General features: G+C 51.3%; 1 protein-coding gene across 3 annotated transcripts in view; it reads right to left on the bottom strand.

The window, feature by feature from the left end:
• Positions 1-16,193, bottom strand: part of EGFR (epidermal growth factor receptor) — a 197,330-nt gene that overhangs the window by 18,237 nt on the left and 162,900 nt on the right. For all 3 annotated transcript variants that reach the window (XM_072791688.1, XM_072791690.1, XM_072791689.1), the window contains exons 15-20: positions 15,801-15,958; positions 13,336-13,374; positions 11,176-11,317; positions 10,240-10,362; positions 9,473-9,571; positions 3,582-3,767 (exon numbers count right to left, since the gene is read on the bottom strand). In XM_072791688.1, the coding sequence (XP_072647789.1) occupies positions 3,582-3,767; positions 9,473-9,571; positions 10,240-10,362; positions 11,176-11,317; positions 13,336-13,374; positions 15,801-15,958 (747 nt within the window). The remainder of the gene's footprint in view (positions 1-3,581; positions 3,768-9,472; positions 9,572-10,239; positions 10,363-11,175; positions 11,318-13,335; positions 13,375-15,800; positions 15,959-16,193) is intronic.

Raw genomic sequence — 16,193 nt, forward strand, 5'->3', positions numbered from 1 at the left:
ATAAGCAAGCTCTTTTGTCCCAAAGGTTTGGGAAACCGTCAGATTAATCACAGTCTCGAGAGCCTTTATCGATGGCAGGACGTCGTAATAATGTGCACGGATGGTCTCAGGGGAAGATGCTGGCACAATAGCAGCGTTTCCAAGTGACAGGCTGATCGGACGATAGGACCTTTCTGATTAGAACGTTTTATGACATTACTGTGCCATCTGATATAGTTTGGGACTTACTAGCTGGCTCATGTACCCAGAAAAAGGGGATACACTTCCTGAAGCAATGAAATCCCAGCATGTGGGAGCTACCCAGGGCCCCACGAGCCAGGAGCTTAGAAAGCCAGGATCTTTCTGTCTGGGGAGCAGGTAATATCTCCAGAAACTCCCGAGACGGGAGAACAGAATCCACTGTCACCTTGTAAGACGAGGGCCTGGAGCTCTCTTCTGCTTTTCCAGGCCCTTCCTGACTCCATCCTGACTTCCTCCCTCGCCCACTCACTTCTCTTTTCTTTTCCTTTTGCCCAGGTGATAGAATTTATCCTCTTAGCCGTTCAGCCAGGATGAGAAACTTGCATAACAGTGGCCAGCATTCCATCAATATTTAGAAAACTTCCCAGGAGAGCCCAGGCCTTTGTGAATCAATGCAGGACATTTATGGGTCAATAAATCCCACTTTGAAAACGCCAGGAGTTCAGTTTCTGGTCAGCCACTAAGTGTTTCTGGGTAGTCTCACTTCCAACTTTTACAAAGGAAATTGTTCGATACTAGGATAAAAAGTCACTCACCCAGGAGCAGATTTCTGTCTTCACGGTCGAGGAAACCACTACTTTCCCCTCCCTCCAAGGACGGGCCCTCCATCACTCCAGCGATTCAAATACAGCGGGCAAGGGTTTCTCCTCTGACTTAGAAAGCAAATCTACCCCGGAGAGCTAAGAGACGCAATCTGGAAGGCTTTCAGTGTGAAGTAAAGAGAAATAAAGTGCAAGAGACACTAGAGTGGATTTCAATAACAGGTTGCAGTTGTGAGTGAAACCATCTAGAGAACTGCCCTGGAAAACTTTCAGGCCCGGACCCTCAACTCGGGAACTTCTGTGACTCCAAGGCACAGACGGATTCTTCTTTGCCGTGGCCACTGGCATATTGAGGTCCGTGTGTTTTTTTCCACCTCGCCTGCAGAAGCTGACTTTTAGGGTTAAAATAAATTTCCATCTTTGTAGACACCAGTGGTCGGGTGGATTGAAACGTAAGGTCTCAAAGGAGAAGAGAAAAAGCTCAGAAGGAGAGGGGACCTGGACCCTGATGCCGCTCTAATAAATGAAAGCTGATGCGGAACTAGATTAAGACAATGTTTCAGCTTAGATTTTTAGTCACGAGTCCAACCTAACTGAGCCAAAATGCGGGGAAAGCGATGGAGAAAGGGAACATCCAGTGAGCACCGTGTGCGCACGGCACCAGTGGCAGGTGCTTCCCAGAGGCTACCTGGTGTCACCCTCGTACCCGGGAGGACAGCTGGAGGAACCTCATTGAGGGCCAAAGAATGAGGCACAAAAAAGACTCAGCCACCTGCCTGAGGTGGTTACCGAGCGACAGAAGTGGGATGTGGCTCTCACGTCTGCTGTAACTGCCAGCACGCTTCTGGGCTGGACCAAAGTCGCGGGGGCTACATGCCCCATCGCGAGGAGCATCACTTTCGTGGAGCGGTGGACTGACACGACATAAGCAGAGAAGAGATGCTGACCACCTCGGCCGGGGAAGCTGGCTGCAGGTGTGCAGAGCTTGGGAGGCCCTGCCCAGGGTGGGGACGGGCCAGGACACCAGTGTCACTGGGCTCACCGTCCAGTTGGGGCAGCTGTGCACAAACTCAAGCAAACACGGAAATAAGCCAGATCTTCCCAGGCAGCAGTATGTGCTAGAAAGAAAAGAGAGCAACCAAAGCAAGACAGTATTATCTGTATGGGGGAAGAATTTCTGGGCTCAGGAGTCAGGGGGTGAGCAGATCTTCAGGAATAATTCCAGATTCAGTAAAACCTGCCTGGGGCTAACCACCTCCTCCCCCAGACCAGCCCCTATTCCGGACTGGACCGGGCCAAGTTTCATGTCGACCAGGAACCTCGGGGGGATGACAGGTGCAAGCAGGTAATGATGTAGGATGAAAGCATCCTGGATTTCAGGGTGATCAGTGTCTTTTAAGAGAAAAGAAAAGGCGATTTAGACTCAGACATAGAGAAGGAGGCTGTGTGAAGACCGAGGAAGAGACGGGGTTGGGGGGGGACCTCGAGCCTGGGGGTGGCCGGAGCCACCAGAAAGGAAAAGGCAAGGACGTGGGCAGTGGGGGGGTGGGGGAGGTGGGCACAGCCCGGCTGGCTTGGCTGTGCACTGACCTCCAGGACGGGGGGTGGCCAGCTTGCTGCGGTCGTGAGCCACCAGGCCGCGGCAACCCGTGGCAGCCTTGGGACGCGGATCCAGGCACACGCAGAAATCACGAGCATTTTCAGGAAATCACGGCGTCAGAGGCGCACACACACCCTCTTCCAGGGCCACTATCTAGCGCTGCTGAGTGACTCAGGCCCCTGTTCTGTGACCAGGGTTACGGCTTCGAGAAGGACAAGAACACCGGGGACTGGCGGGGGGGCAGCACCCCAAGGCTGCGGCTGAGAAGGGACACCACGCGGCGCTGGAACGACCGGGCCACCAGCGCAGCTGGGGGGGGGGGGCAGGGCCCAGTGGTCAGGCTTGCGGCCGCCGTGGCCCCTCCACGGCCCTCCACGCCGGCTCGCTGCGGAGGGGCCGGCCGCAAGGACACCCACGCTCAGAGATGGGCCTGCCCACTAACCTGCCTCATGCCAACCGAGGGGAACACAGGACTTAGCCATCTGGGTTGCTAACAATCGCTGCGGTGCCGGCATCCCGAGGGAGAGGCTTGGCACGAGAGTTAAAAGTCCTCTGGGGACCCCGTGAGGAGCTAACACCCAGCCCGCGGCTGGGCCACCTGTCCACTGTCTGCATTGTCAGCCGCCTCTCGCCCTGGAACGAGCCTGTTATTGCGGGGGGCCAAGTCGGGGCGGGGGGGGACCCAGCACCTGCCCTGTCGGCACAGCCCCATTGTCCTCTGGATCTTCCTAGCCTAGTCTCAGCCCCCTTGCTTGCCTTGGTATCCCGCCTGACGGGGTGGAAGCCACAGCTCCTCCTCTACCCTCAACTACCCTAAAATTCACCCACGAGAACCCCAGAGAAATGCCCTAGCAGCAGGCCACACTATAAGCGCCTAATAAAGCGAATATTACCTTGATGTAGCCGAACAATTAGATTCTCAGCACGCAGGGGGACAGGCCCCCATTTGATGCAGAAGGCAATCAATTCAACTGGATCCAAAATAAAACACACATTGTGTGTACGGGCCCCACGCGCGCACAAGTGTAGCTCTCCCAGGACGGAGCCCCACCTGTCCACTTTCCGGCTGTCTTTATTTCTCCCCCTTGCTGCCTTGCATTGGGGCGCCCGCACGACCGCATCACCCCGGGGGAGGGGGCAGGGGAGCAGCGAGCGAAGTACCTGCCCTACTTTCAGGGCCCCCGCGCCTCTCCACTTACCTTTGCAATCTGCACACACCAGTTGAGCAGGTGCTGGGAGCCGATGTTGTCCTTGTGCTCGCGGACATAGTCCAGGAGGCAGCCAAAGGGCATGAGCTGCGTGATGAGCTGCACCGTGGACGTCAGGCAGATGCCCAGGAGGCGGCACACGTGGGGATTGTCCACACTGGCCATCACGTAGGCTTCCTGTGGGAAGAAGAAGGGGAGAGGAAAGCTTCAGAGAAGCCCCCCCGCCGTGGCTCAAGGGACAGGCAGGCGGACCTCCAGGCTGAAAACAGCAAAGCACAACTGTGATTCTGAATCCCCAACCGTGCCTCGTGGAGGACGGGGTCGCCCGTGAAACATCTGGTGCACAGACATTTCTGCAGGGCCTGTGACACACGTAGGAGGCTGTGGAGTGACCAGTCGTTTGGTGGAAGACAGCCCCCCCCCCCCCACCCAGTGCGGTGCAAGGATTTCCCTTCACAGAGACACCCAGGCAGCATCTGTCTGCGGCAACACACGGAATGAAAACAGGACCTGATGGGGCACCTGGGGGGCTCGGCGGCGGTGGAGCGTCTGCCTTGGGCTCAGGGCATGATCTTGGGGGTCCCCGAGTCCCCTCCCCCCTCCCGCATTGGGCTCCCCACAGGGAGCCTGCTTCTCTCAGTCTCTCTCATGAATAAATAAATCAAGTCTTTAAAAAAAAAGAAAGAGGGCTCTGTGGTTTCCCACCGCCTTCGGCCCAGGGCATGCCCCCGGGTCCTGGGATCAGTCCCCCATCGGGCTCCATGCAGGGAGCCCGCTTCTCCCTCGGCCTGGGCCTCTCTCTCTGTGTCTTTCTTGAATAAATAAATAAAAAATCTTAAAAAAAAAAAGAAAGAAAAAGAGAATGAAAAAAAGAATTGAAAGAAAGAAAGAAAAAGAAAGAAAGAAAAAAAAAGAAAGAAGGAAAGAAAGAAAGAAAGAAAGAAAGAAAGAAAGAAAGAAAGAGAAAGAAAGAAAGAAAGAAAGAAGGAAAGAAAGGAAGGAAATGGGGCCTGAGGTCCCGGAGCTTGAGCTCTGCTGATGCCTCCGTTAGGAAGCCCTCGTCCCAGGGCTAAAGCTGCTGCGAGTTTAAAATGTCAGGACAGAAATTCCCGTGTGGGGCCCTAAGCCTGGATCACGACTTTCCCACCGAACCGAGATACACACGCAGAGGTAGGGCCGTGAGAGGCAGGTGGCCGGGGAGGGTGGCCCCGCCCGGGTCCCGGGGGCGCAGCTACCTGCCCCAGGCTCCGAAGGGGACCCAGCCAGACCGGCCCTTAGGTCACAGTGATCCCAGGCTCTGCCAGCTGCCCCGCGGCACCTGCGAAGAGAGGTGGCCCCTGTCTCGGTCTCAAGCTGGGGAACCACTCTGCTCTGCGAAATGCGCCCCTCCTCTGACTGCTGGCTGCTGAGGCCCGAGCACTTCTTGACACAGCCCCCCCCCCACCCCCCGCACCCCCGACTTTAGGTTAACCCTTCTCCGTTCTCCACTGGGAAGCTGTTTTATTTCCAGGTGTGCACACAGCGGGGGGGACCCCCCTCTTTCAGCTGAGAATTAGGGAATCCCCACTTTCCTCCCCTAAATTGTCTCCCTTTCAGATGCAAAGGGTGGTGCCCTTCGTTGGATTCAGATGTGAAAGGGGGGCCATGTGGCCTGCAAGAGAGAGCTCAGAGGCTCTTTTTATGTTTTCACCACTGCTGTGGCTGGGATGTGGCCTTGGGGACCAGGATGGGGTGGGGGTGGGGAGAGCATTGGAGGAGCCGGAGGTGAGAGAGGAGACTGAGGGGGCCAGGCCACAGACACTGATGCCCCCACCAAACCGGATCACACCTTGTCTGGTGCCTTAAGCCTTCCTCTGGCCTCAGCGCGCCCCGGCTGCCCCAGGCCGCCCAGGTCAGCCGTCCCCCGGAAACCCTCCCTTCCCCTCGGTCCTCCTCCCTGGGCCCTCGCCCACAGCAGGGCCTTGGCCTGGAATGCCCCTCCACCTCCTCTTTCCTCATCTGACTCCTCCTCTGAGGGGCCTTCCGGACTCCCCAGTCTTAAACTCTCCTGGCATCTTGCAGTTTTTTCCTTGGGGGAGCAGGCTCTTCCTGGCCTGGGAACTTGCTAGAGATGCAAATTCTTGGGCCCCACCCAGGCCTACGGTGTGAGCCCCGAGGAGGTGGGGCCAGGCAATCTGCTGGAGTAAAGCCTCCAGGGGATTCCAGGGCTCTGGAGCACTCCTCATAATATGCATTTAAATACTTGTGTGATTTTGAGAAATGTCCTCCCTCCTCCCCTAGCTCTGAGGAGAGGTCTGCACTCTCAGCTCCACGCATCTGCCCGGCGCTTTTTAGCGCTATACTCTGTTGGCAAACGCTGCTTATTTGTGGCCTCAATATCCCCTCCGTGTTCCTGCTGCCTCGCAGGCAGGGTCAATCCCTGGGCATGAGGGCCTCTGTCTTTTCCTCTTCTGTCCCCCGAGTGGTACCGGACACATATCCGGGCACATAAATAACTAACTCAAAACCGTCAGGATTGAGCCCCCTGAAATCATACAAAACCAGAAATCTAAAGCAAATCAGACCTTGCCCTTCCATTGACAACAACAAAAATTCCCATGGCTTCTAACATGCGCTTGTTGGGACCGTTTGTTGGGATGCTGCCTTGAGTGGCCCTCTCCTTGCAAGGCAGAGCTGGCATTTCGTTTCTTCTGGATTGTAAACATCGCATCCCAACATTAAAGGGCAGAGCAGACATTTGATACTTAACGGACACGCAAACATCCCTTCATCTCTGAGAAGGGCTGTGTATAAAAAGTCCGAACTGGAAAGACCTGCAAGTGCATTTCTTCTGTGGCCATTACTCATCCGAAAAGGAAACTGAGGCCCAGCGAAGCGAATGGCGAACGGGAGACACTGTGGGTCAGAGCTGAGCCCACGTATGGGTCTCCTCACAAGGGTGACCCCTCTGCAAGCTCCCTCGCCCCCCCACCTGCCGTATGTACCCTGTGGTCTCCGGCGAGGGCTCGCAGAGTGCTCCGGTTAACGGGCTACCAGAAAGCTCGAGACCTCATTACACCCCCAGCACATACATAAATGTTTGCATTCTTTTTCCACTGCCTGCCCTCGTTTTAAACTGGGAAGTCTATGGAAAAATTAATAGGCCACGCAATTGCCAGAAAAGCACAAATCACGTCTCTCCCCCGAGTCTGGGAAACCGTACAACCATAACACCAAAGAAATCCTCTGGCCATTCCCATTTTCTCAAGATCTGGTGAAGATTTGGAAACATATTGTATTCATTTTAGAGGGGAGAAAAATCTGCAGAGCAGAGCAAGTTTGAGCAGCCCAGCTGCTGTGGGGCCGTGAGGAGCTGACCTGGACCCGGGGATCGGGGAACAGAGCACCGGCGTGGGTGTCAGGCCACACAGAGCCTGGAGCCCAGCCAGATCCCCGTCCTCTTAAAATCCGATAGAGCCCCGCACCAGGGCATCACTTCCGCCCCACCCCCCAGCACAATGGAGCTGCTGTTTGGTCGTGTGTCCTGTTTGGTGTCTGCAGAAGCTGAACTGAGCTTTGTTCTCAGCTGTTTATCTTGGAATCTCCAAGGTGCACTGTGACCTGCGGCAAGAACGCCTGGTATCGCAGGGCCGGCCCTGAACTGGACCCTCGGCTGCCAGGCGGGGCCCACGTCTACAGACCCTGGGGTCCACCCCCCCCCCCCCCCAGTCACACAGCAGGGCCCCTCTGAGGCCATGACCTTGAAGGCCTGCGATGCAGTCCCAAGGCCTGCGACTTGGTCCCGATGGCCAAATGATTTTGGATGCCTTCCTTCTAGCTTGTTTCCCTCATCTGTGAGCCCTTTGAGGTTGAGAATTGGGGTAAAGGGGAGTGACCTCCAAGAACAATGAGCAGGTGCCCCGACATTTCTGAAACTGTAACCGGTTAATCTAGGCCACGGGCAACAGCTTAAACTAGAAGCTGCAGCGTGGGCATGGGGGTCTCGGGGCCTGACCCCAGCGGGGGACCGGAGTGTCGGGGGAGTGGGAGCATCTACGGGCGAGTCCACGCTCAGCCCCGTTGGCTGTCCCATCGAAGAGTGCACTGGCCCTGCATGCCAATCATATCTCAGGGACACGGGGGTGGGGGGGACTCAAAACCCAAACCAAACCAAATTTCCCCCCAAAAAATGGAGGGAGGAGAGGGCAGGAGAGAAGTAGGGTAAGAGGCAAAGCAGAACTCACACTTTTTTAACTCCTGTCTTCCACCGCTCCTCTGCTGCCTCTAGCTCTACGGGTCCTAGAGGGTCCTTTTCAGTGAAAATCCACCCCCCCCCCCCAAAGCACAACTCTTGTCTTCAAACGCAGCCTCACCCTGCATTATAAATATTGCTGAATTCACATTTCAACACTGTTCTGCGACATGGACTAGAATCTAGTCTCGAATGAGAAGAATGAGTCAAGGAAGCAAATTCTGCAAACAGAGAAAAAAGGCCAGGGAGCTCTGGGTTCTAGGTGCAGAGACTGACTTCACAAACGCATTCCTTGGGGTTATGTGGAGATGAGTCGACAACGTGATGCTAATAGGACTTCCATTAGTTTGTAGGCCATTAAAATGAGATAGTTTTGCTCGCAAGGAGATCTCCAATATGCACGATTTGCTACTGCGCTTTATTAATACATCCTCTTTCATTTAGAAGGTGCTGGAATTTCATTTAGAAGCAATCTCCCCACAATAACAACGGAGGGAGAGGTCTGCTGGGAGAAATGGCAAGTCCAGAGTGTTAGGCCACTGGGAAGCTCGTTGTGTCTAAACACATTTTTTAAAGGGCCCATGTTTGCCTTGCTTGGCGTATATTCTGTGGGTTAGAAGCAAGAGTGGGGGATACCACATTTGACTCTTGTCCTTCCTGATGGTAAGATAACTAAATTCTCTAGATTTTTGAGGCAGCTCTTTCTTTCTTTCTTTCTTTTTTTTTATTTTTTTGGACTGTTTGCCTAACTTCCTGCTAAGTCTCTCTACTCCTCTTTCTCTGGCTCTGCCTTGAGACAAGAGCAAAAGTTTGCATCGAACCACAGCCATGAGAGGCCAATGGTGTTAACAAGGAGACCCCATTCGTCCACCGGGGTCCCTTGAAGCCACCTTCACGGTGGCCCCTCCTTCCGCCAACCTCTGTTTAAGAGGATGCAGGCCTCTCATTGGCCAGTGAGGATCCAGAGATGGTGAAGAAAGCTCAGTGGAAGCGACAGTAAAGACATGAAAATAATCTGGTGGAACATTCCAAAGACTTACTCCATCAACTAACAAAAGACACTGGAAATAACATATGAATTGTTTGGCTTTGGGGGTGGGGGACAAAAGATGGGCAACAGTTTCTAGAGTGGATGGAGCATCATATTGTAATCCCTTGGCACCTTGAAAAAGCCATTTCAAAGATAACTTGGTGGAACAAAATGGACACGTGTTTCAGAGGCAGAAATAACGATGGGCTGGAATCCCACGCGAACCACATGAACGCGAGCAAGCTTCCTTACGCCTTCAAAGCACACTGAGTGTAACGCCTGTGTCACGGGCTGGTCGGGAGGGTTCACCATGATCGTGTGTGCAAAGCAACGAGTCCTGAGGCTGGCCCTTGGTGGACACCCAACGATTGTGAGTTTCTATCCTTTTGGGAGAGATAAGAGAATAGAATGGAAGCTGGGACTCTTCTCTATAGGAGAAGCCCCGAGAGGGAGTTATACCAACTACAGCTAGAAAGAAAAAAAGACGTGAAACGTGAACATTTAGAAGGCGGTGATGAAAAAAAAGTCTACAACAGGGCAATGTGCTGCTGCCAGACACCACAAAATGTGGCTTTTGCTATCCGGGCCTGTGGACAAGCAGAGGACAAAGGAGAAACTTACATCAAGAATTTCCTTGTTGGCTTTGGGAGACGTGGCTTCTCTCAATTCCTTGATGGCCACGGGAATTTTAACCTTCTCGCCTTCTGGGATCCAGAGTCCCTGTGACAAGGAGGGAGAGGGGACACGAACTGGTGATTGCCGTACTATGCACAATAGGCTGCCTCGTGAGATAGACGGACTTTACCAGGGACACTGTCCCAAAGGGCCAGAGGGACCTTGAGCAGAGCTGTGCACTCCAAGGCCGCCCGTGCTAGGAGCCGTGATGTCTCAGCAGCTCGTTCGCGATCATGTTCCATGAATCAGAGCCGTTAGATAAAAAAGTCCAAAACTTGTGCCAGTTATCAAACCAGCATGGATCGTTTTGTCCAGAATTCTGAGATATGGGGTCTAGGCCCAACTGAAAGCAGACTTGGTGTAATAGGATCCAGAAAAAAATTAAGAGGAGCTGTTCCGGCCTGGTTTGTTGGGACGCTGTCACGCAGGGAAAGGTGGCGCTCCTTTAGACTCCGTCTCTGCCACCCACCCCCGTACACAGTCAACACTGGGGTCCATGAAGCCTTGTTGCCCGTGTACAGGTCCCATAGGACCTTGTATCTGTCACCATGATTATCAAAGATTTCCTTTTGACAATATGGGGAAAACACTGGAATTTCCCGAACTGTGAGCAACACAGAGTAGACGAGGCTGAGCAACAGAAGATGGCCCCAGACTCTGGATTGGCCCACCGACCCGCACACCCGGAAGTCATGGAACCAGGGTGGCCTCACCTTGTACACTGTGCCGAATGCTCCAGAGCCCAGCACCTTGATCTTTTTGAACTCCGTCTCCTTTAAGATCCTCAAGAGAGCCTGGTTGGGAGCTTCTCCGCTGGGTGTAAGAGGCTCGACAAGCTGTGAGAGACAAGGAAGAGCAACTGCCTCAATGCTCATGCCCGTGTGGAGGGGGTGGCAGCCAGGCCCAGACAATGGCCACGTGTGGCTGTGCTTCAGCACAGAGGACCTGCTGTGCTCACTCGAGAGGAGAAATGCACACCTTCTCAGAGCTTTACGGAAGACGTGTTAGAACAGGGACTCCCTGGTACAGGTGTCCTCGAACAGCACAGCTGCATTTCACCAAATGCAACTTCTATTTCCAGTCCATAAGCTGGATTGGGAGAATGCTGGTGAGGGAAACTTTTATATGGATGATCATTTTGGTAGCCTGTTGGGCCTTCTTACACACAAGTGCCATCATGCTATGAGCTGCTGTGGGTCTGTCCTCCCAGGGACGCTGGACAGAAGGAGGCTGGCTGAGGACCCATTCAGGTGAGTCACAAACACAGCTCAGAAGGGAACAGCACTGTGTAGACAATGGGATTTTCCAAAGTGACATTTCAACCATGTGCCTTCCCAGGAACCAGCGGACTCCTATTACACATACCTGCGTGCTATGTGTTAAATAGGACTCTACATGGCTCTGCGTCCATGTTGTGAGACTCAGAGTAGAAACATCTGCATTTCATTCCAGAGATGTACCAAAATGTAACTGGTTACTTATAATTGGACATCCAGAGATTCTTTCCGGTTTTTCCATCACAAGAAATAAAACATAGTCATACAACTACACACTTAGAATACAAAATCACACATGCCAAGACTTGGCAGGAGAACCCCTGTTGCTGCCTGGGGCTGGGGGGAGCATGCTGGGCCTGGGCACCCACTCACCTCTCTTTCTTGCAGCAGTCTGCGAAGCGTGCGCTTCCGGACAATGTGGCGCCGGCGCAAAAAGAGGCCCACTCCAAGGGCCACCACCACCACCAAGAGGAGGCCGCCGACAATCCCGGTAGCAATGGATGGGATCTTGGGCCTGGAATGAGAAGGAGACGTGGGCAAGTGAGGTTTGCTGACAGATTTCATTACCTTGGCATTTTATGTATTTCCTGCGTGTTTTGATACATTGACATCATTTAACATCATCTCCAAAAGTAGATGCCATGTGGATTCTAAAAGGAGGAAAGAAAGCAAAGAGTTTCTAGGGTAGTGTTTCCACCTTCTTGAGCTTAAAGCCCTCCCTGCCAGTTGTTTTACGTTTCTTTTAAATTGAGGTATCATCTGGACACCCCAGATGACACTTATATTTTAATCTACTAATTAAGAAACCACATAATCCAACAAGTAACTCAGACTTCAGTAATGCTTTTCATGTGAATTTGCATTTATCCCCAGAGTATCTCCACTCATCTGAAGCCTAGAATGCCACATGCGTAAGACAGGCATCGTCTCCTGGCTTGCCTGGGTGAAGGGACCCTTTCCAGAATGTTGAGCCTCTTCGAAGGGTCCTTGGCTTTCAAGATGGGACCACAGCCATGTGGAATGCTTTATGAAAAAGCTTGGGGGAAGTTGTAAAGTGATAGGATTTCAACATAAAAAGCATCGTTGTCGTAAGTGAGTGATGTCACTGTGTAACATCAAGCCACTCGACTGTACTCCTTCTTCCCACCAAGGTTGTGCTTGATTTCAGAGACAGCAAAAAAGTCAAAACTCAGGTTCTGGAGTTCACTGAGGAAAGAACCATCTGAATTCATGTATTCCGAATTTAGAATCCTTATACAATTATTATTCTCAAGAATCTATTCCATTTGAGCTTCCGGGAAACTTCATATTTTCGGGAAGAAATGTGAAAGGGTGTCAAAGATTAATTAGTATCTTTAGCACATAAACATCCCGACATCCTTATGAATTTCTTGTAAGTGGGTCAAAGGTACTCCATGACAACAATATTTACAGCACTTTCTTAGTGAGTGCAAAAGTCGTCTCCTGCATTATACCATCTCCTCAAGGAATGCAGTTTGCATTAATGAGTTTTTACTATACTGAGATGAAAGATAAAAAGAATAATTTATTATAGAGCATGTGTTCCATGGGGTAAGGAATACAAAGGGGTAAGTGAATACAAGAGAAGAAAAAATAAAAAGAGTAAATACAACAAAGAATGGTCACTGACTAGTTTCAAGGTGGGGCTTTGATGGCAAACCTCGTTACCGAGGTACTGGTTGTAGCGTGAAGATAGGACGGATTTTGCTGATGTCCCTGTGGGCTCAGAAAAGAGGAAGGGATGGAAAGGACATCTTCATCTCTGAAAAACTGCCTTATTTGTCTTTAATGTTTCACTTGAAAGTAGGTGGGATTTATGATCAAGGCTAATTCTGGGGCAGAAGAGTCAGCTGACATGGAGGGCAGGTTGTCGAAGCGGGGATTGTGTAGACATCACCAGAAATGCCTGGAAGTTTGCGCAGTGTTGTCTATGTCAGGAATGGCTAAGAGGCGCCTTGTGTTTAATCCTGATGCCTTGCTAGACATTGTTAATTGATAATGCCACTCTTTCCGATGAGTCTGAACAGGAATTCCCAACTCCGCTTTTCCTTAGTGCAGCATTTTAAGCAACGATGGCCAATTCATAAGAATTAAAATGCTAAAGGCAGTCATTTTTTAGAAAGGGAGAAAAGCCCCCCACGCTGGAGCTCTGTCATCAAACGTGAAGGTCTGAGATAGTGCCAACTGGGTCAGCAAGGAAGGAAAGAAGAGAAGCTACTAGAAGGATCCACAAAAATGGTGTAACCAAAGAAGTCAGAGGCAGGCTCCACGTAAAGAGAAGCACTGAGAACCAGCTCACACCCTGCATCCCCTCCCCTGAAGCACACCAACAAAGTCGGCAGGGGAGAGGTAGGCGGGACCAGCAGGGCGGTCTCTGCCAGGGAAGCTCTGCTGGCCCAGGAGAACCGGTCAAGATAGAGGGTGATCAGAAATGTGGGAAAGCATTATCTCTGCCCATAGGGTGTTGGCTCATTTTGGAGAAGGTCCACTGGACACAACTATAACACTTACCCAGGTTTTGCACAGCCTTCAAGACCTGGTCCCTCACAGCTGTAGGAATTGAGACAGAAACACATATTTTAATCATTCTACTACTTCAGTATTTTGTCTTAGTGAGTTTTTTTTATTTTTTAAGATTTTATTTATTTACTTGAAAGAGAGAGCATGACGGGGGTGGGGACAGGGGCAGAGGGAGAAAGAGAAGCAGGGAGCCCGATGTGGGGCTGGGTTGCAGGACCCTGGGATCATAACCTGAGCCAAAGGCAGTTGTTTGACCAACTGAGCCACCCGGGCTCCCCTCAGAGATTTTATTAGATCATAAGGCAACATGTTTCAATTACGCTCAAATCATTAAAATCACCATGAATCTCAATTTTGCAGCACCGGTTAATCATTTATTTATTTATTTATTTATTTATTTATTTATTATTTATTTTTTATTTATTTTGCATTTATTCATTCGTTCATTCTCTCCGCAAGTATTTCCGAGTGCGTACTCTATGACAGGGCTTGTTCTAGCACTGTGCAAAGTAGACAGTTTCTGGCCCTTGTTACTGAAATGTCTTCATGTACACTTAGTGACAGAGATATAGCTGTCTCGCATCTGGCTTTAGAACGTCCGTACGGGCGCGGGAGTGGAGGGGCCGGGACTGGAGCCATACTGATTGAGGAGCCGGCGGGGTCGGGAACAGATGAACGAGCCAAGCCTCAATGGCAGGGGAAGGGCAGTGGTGCTTTCAGACCCAGAAAGCCAAGAGTCAGAGCAGGAGTTGGCTTCATCCCTTACCACACGTCTCAAATGTCTTACATGCAGCAGAGACAGCATTTGTCTTAAGTGACTCCTGAGCAGCTGGGGTCCCATTCTAGTGGGGGAGGCCACCATCTCTTATTTTGATTACATGATGTAAAAAAGGCAGAACACATTGGCTTTGAAGAACAGCAACATTTGCCAACACAAACATCGAGAGGAAAACAAAATATTCTAATTAAACAGAAAAGACAACTCATGCCGCTGTCCACGGATGGACCTAGAGTATTATGCTAGCTGAAATAGACGGAAAGACAAATGCCATAAGATTTCATCTATACAGAGAATCCAAAAAAAACCAAAACAAAACAAATGAACAAACAAACAATAGAAACAGACTCATAAATACAGAGAACAAACCCGCAGCCACCACAGGGAAGGGAACGAGGGGGTCGGAGAAAATGGGTGAAGGGGTTAAGAGGTACAAACTTCCAGTCGTAAAATAAATAAGCCACAGGGATAAGACGCACAGCATACAAAATACAATCAATAATGCAATAGTTTTTCATGGGGACTGCACTTATTGTGCTGAGCACTGCGTCACGTAGAGCATTGTCGAACCACTATGTTGTACACTTACAACGAATATGACATGGTGTGTCAGCGATATGTCAATTTGAAAAAATGAGGTTGGGCGGGGGCGCGGATTACCATTTCATGGCCTGGGAAAGGATGGAGGACTGTGTTTCAAATGTGTGAACAGGATGGGGCATCTGCCAAGCTCCCCATTTCCTATCTCTGTCCAGGGATCTGTACGCTTCTCTCTGAGGGGAAGGTCAGTTCCCTCCCCCACTTCCAAGTTGTCCTGCTCCTACCCCCTCAGTGCCTTTGGGCCTTCCTTCCTACACCACATACACAGGTACACACACACGGAGGCGCACACAGGGTGCACACCAACACACAGGTGTGTGCACACAGGCGGCACACACGTGCACACAGGCACACACGTATACATACACACAGGTACATGGGAACACACGTACAAGCATAGGCACACACATATATGCACATGCATACGAGTGTGCGCACACACATGCAGAGGCTTTTTCAGGCTGTGGGATGCACAGGGTGGGGGGAGGTGAGGGACCTCACTATTTCACACTCTGGAACCTCCTAGGCAAACCCAAACTCAAAGACAAAAGACATCACTGACAAGTGGTCACTGATAAACTCACACCCTCCTCAAAATACCTCTGCTCCCCAGCTTTTTCTCCCCCACAATGCCTGGCAGTCCCAGAAAGGGAACAAACACTATGCAAAGTGAGTGCAAATCAAAACTGTAACTTTTGGGACCACGTGTAGGGTTCGTGCAGCCTCTGAAGGTGCTGCAGGGCAACTGCAGGAGTTATGGGCCGAGGATGCTACTGATACATGAGTGGCTTGGAGGGAAGAAAGGCCAGTTTACTTCTGAAGAGGTGACTGACAGGACAGAGACCGGACAGGCGCCAGAGGAGAGGAGACTGGGGTACTGGGGTTAGGAGGTCCTTGCTAGGAGGCCCTTGGGATGTGCAGAAATGATGGCTGAGTAGAAAGTAAAAGAGGCCACCATCTCCTACTATCACTGAATTTCATCAGAAAAAACTATTCTCTCTTCTCCACTTGGTTTATTCTTTTTCGGTTACATATAATTAAAATAAATATCTTTCCAAGACGCAGAGCTTCTGCTCACCCATAGGTGCAGTTTGGATGGCACAGGTGGCACATGCGGCTGCCATCCGAAAACTTCCAGACCAGGGTGTTGTTTTCTCCCATGATGCCAGCCGGGCAGGTCTTGACGCAGTGAGGGCCATCGATGTAGTGGGCGCACTTGATGCAGCTGTCCGGCCCCTGCGCCAAGACGGAGAAAGACATTTACGGATGCTTCTTTCGCTTTCAAAATTGAAATACTTATTGTGAAAACAGTCGAATAATAGTAGAAATTCTTCAAGCAGAAAAACGGCAAGCTTGTCTGGGACTGCTGTTGCTTGATGTGACTGCTGTTAACAGCTTACGATAAAGTCTCCCTGACTTTAAAGGCATTTAACAGGGACACCTGGGGGGCTCAGCAGTTGAGCGTCTGCCT

The sequence above is a fragment of the Canis lupus genome, chromosome 21, assembly GCF_048164855.1.
Source record: "Canis lupus baileyi chromosome 21, mCanLup2.hap1, whole genome shotgun sequence".
Lineage (NCBI taxonomy): Eukaryota > Metazoa > Chordata > Mammalia > Carnivora > Canidae > Canis > Canis lupus.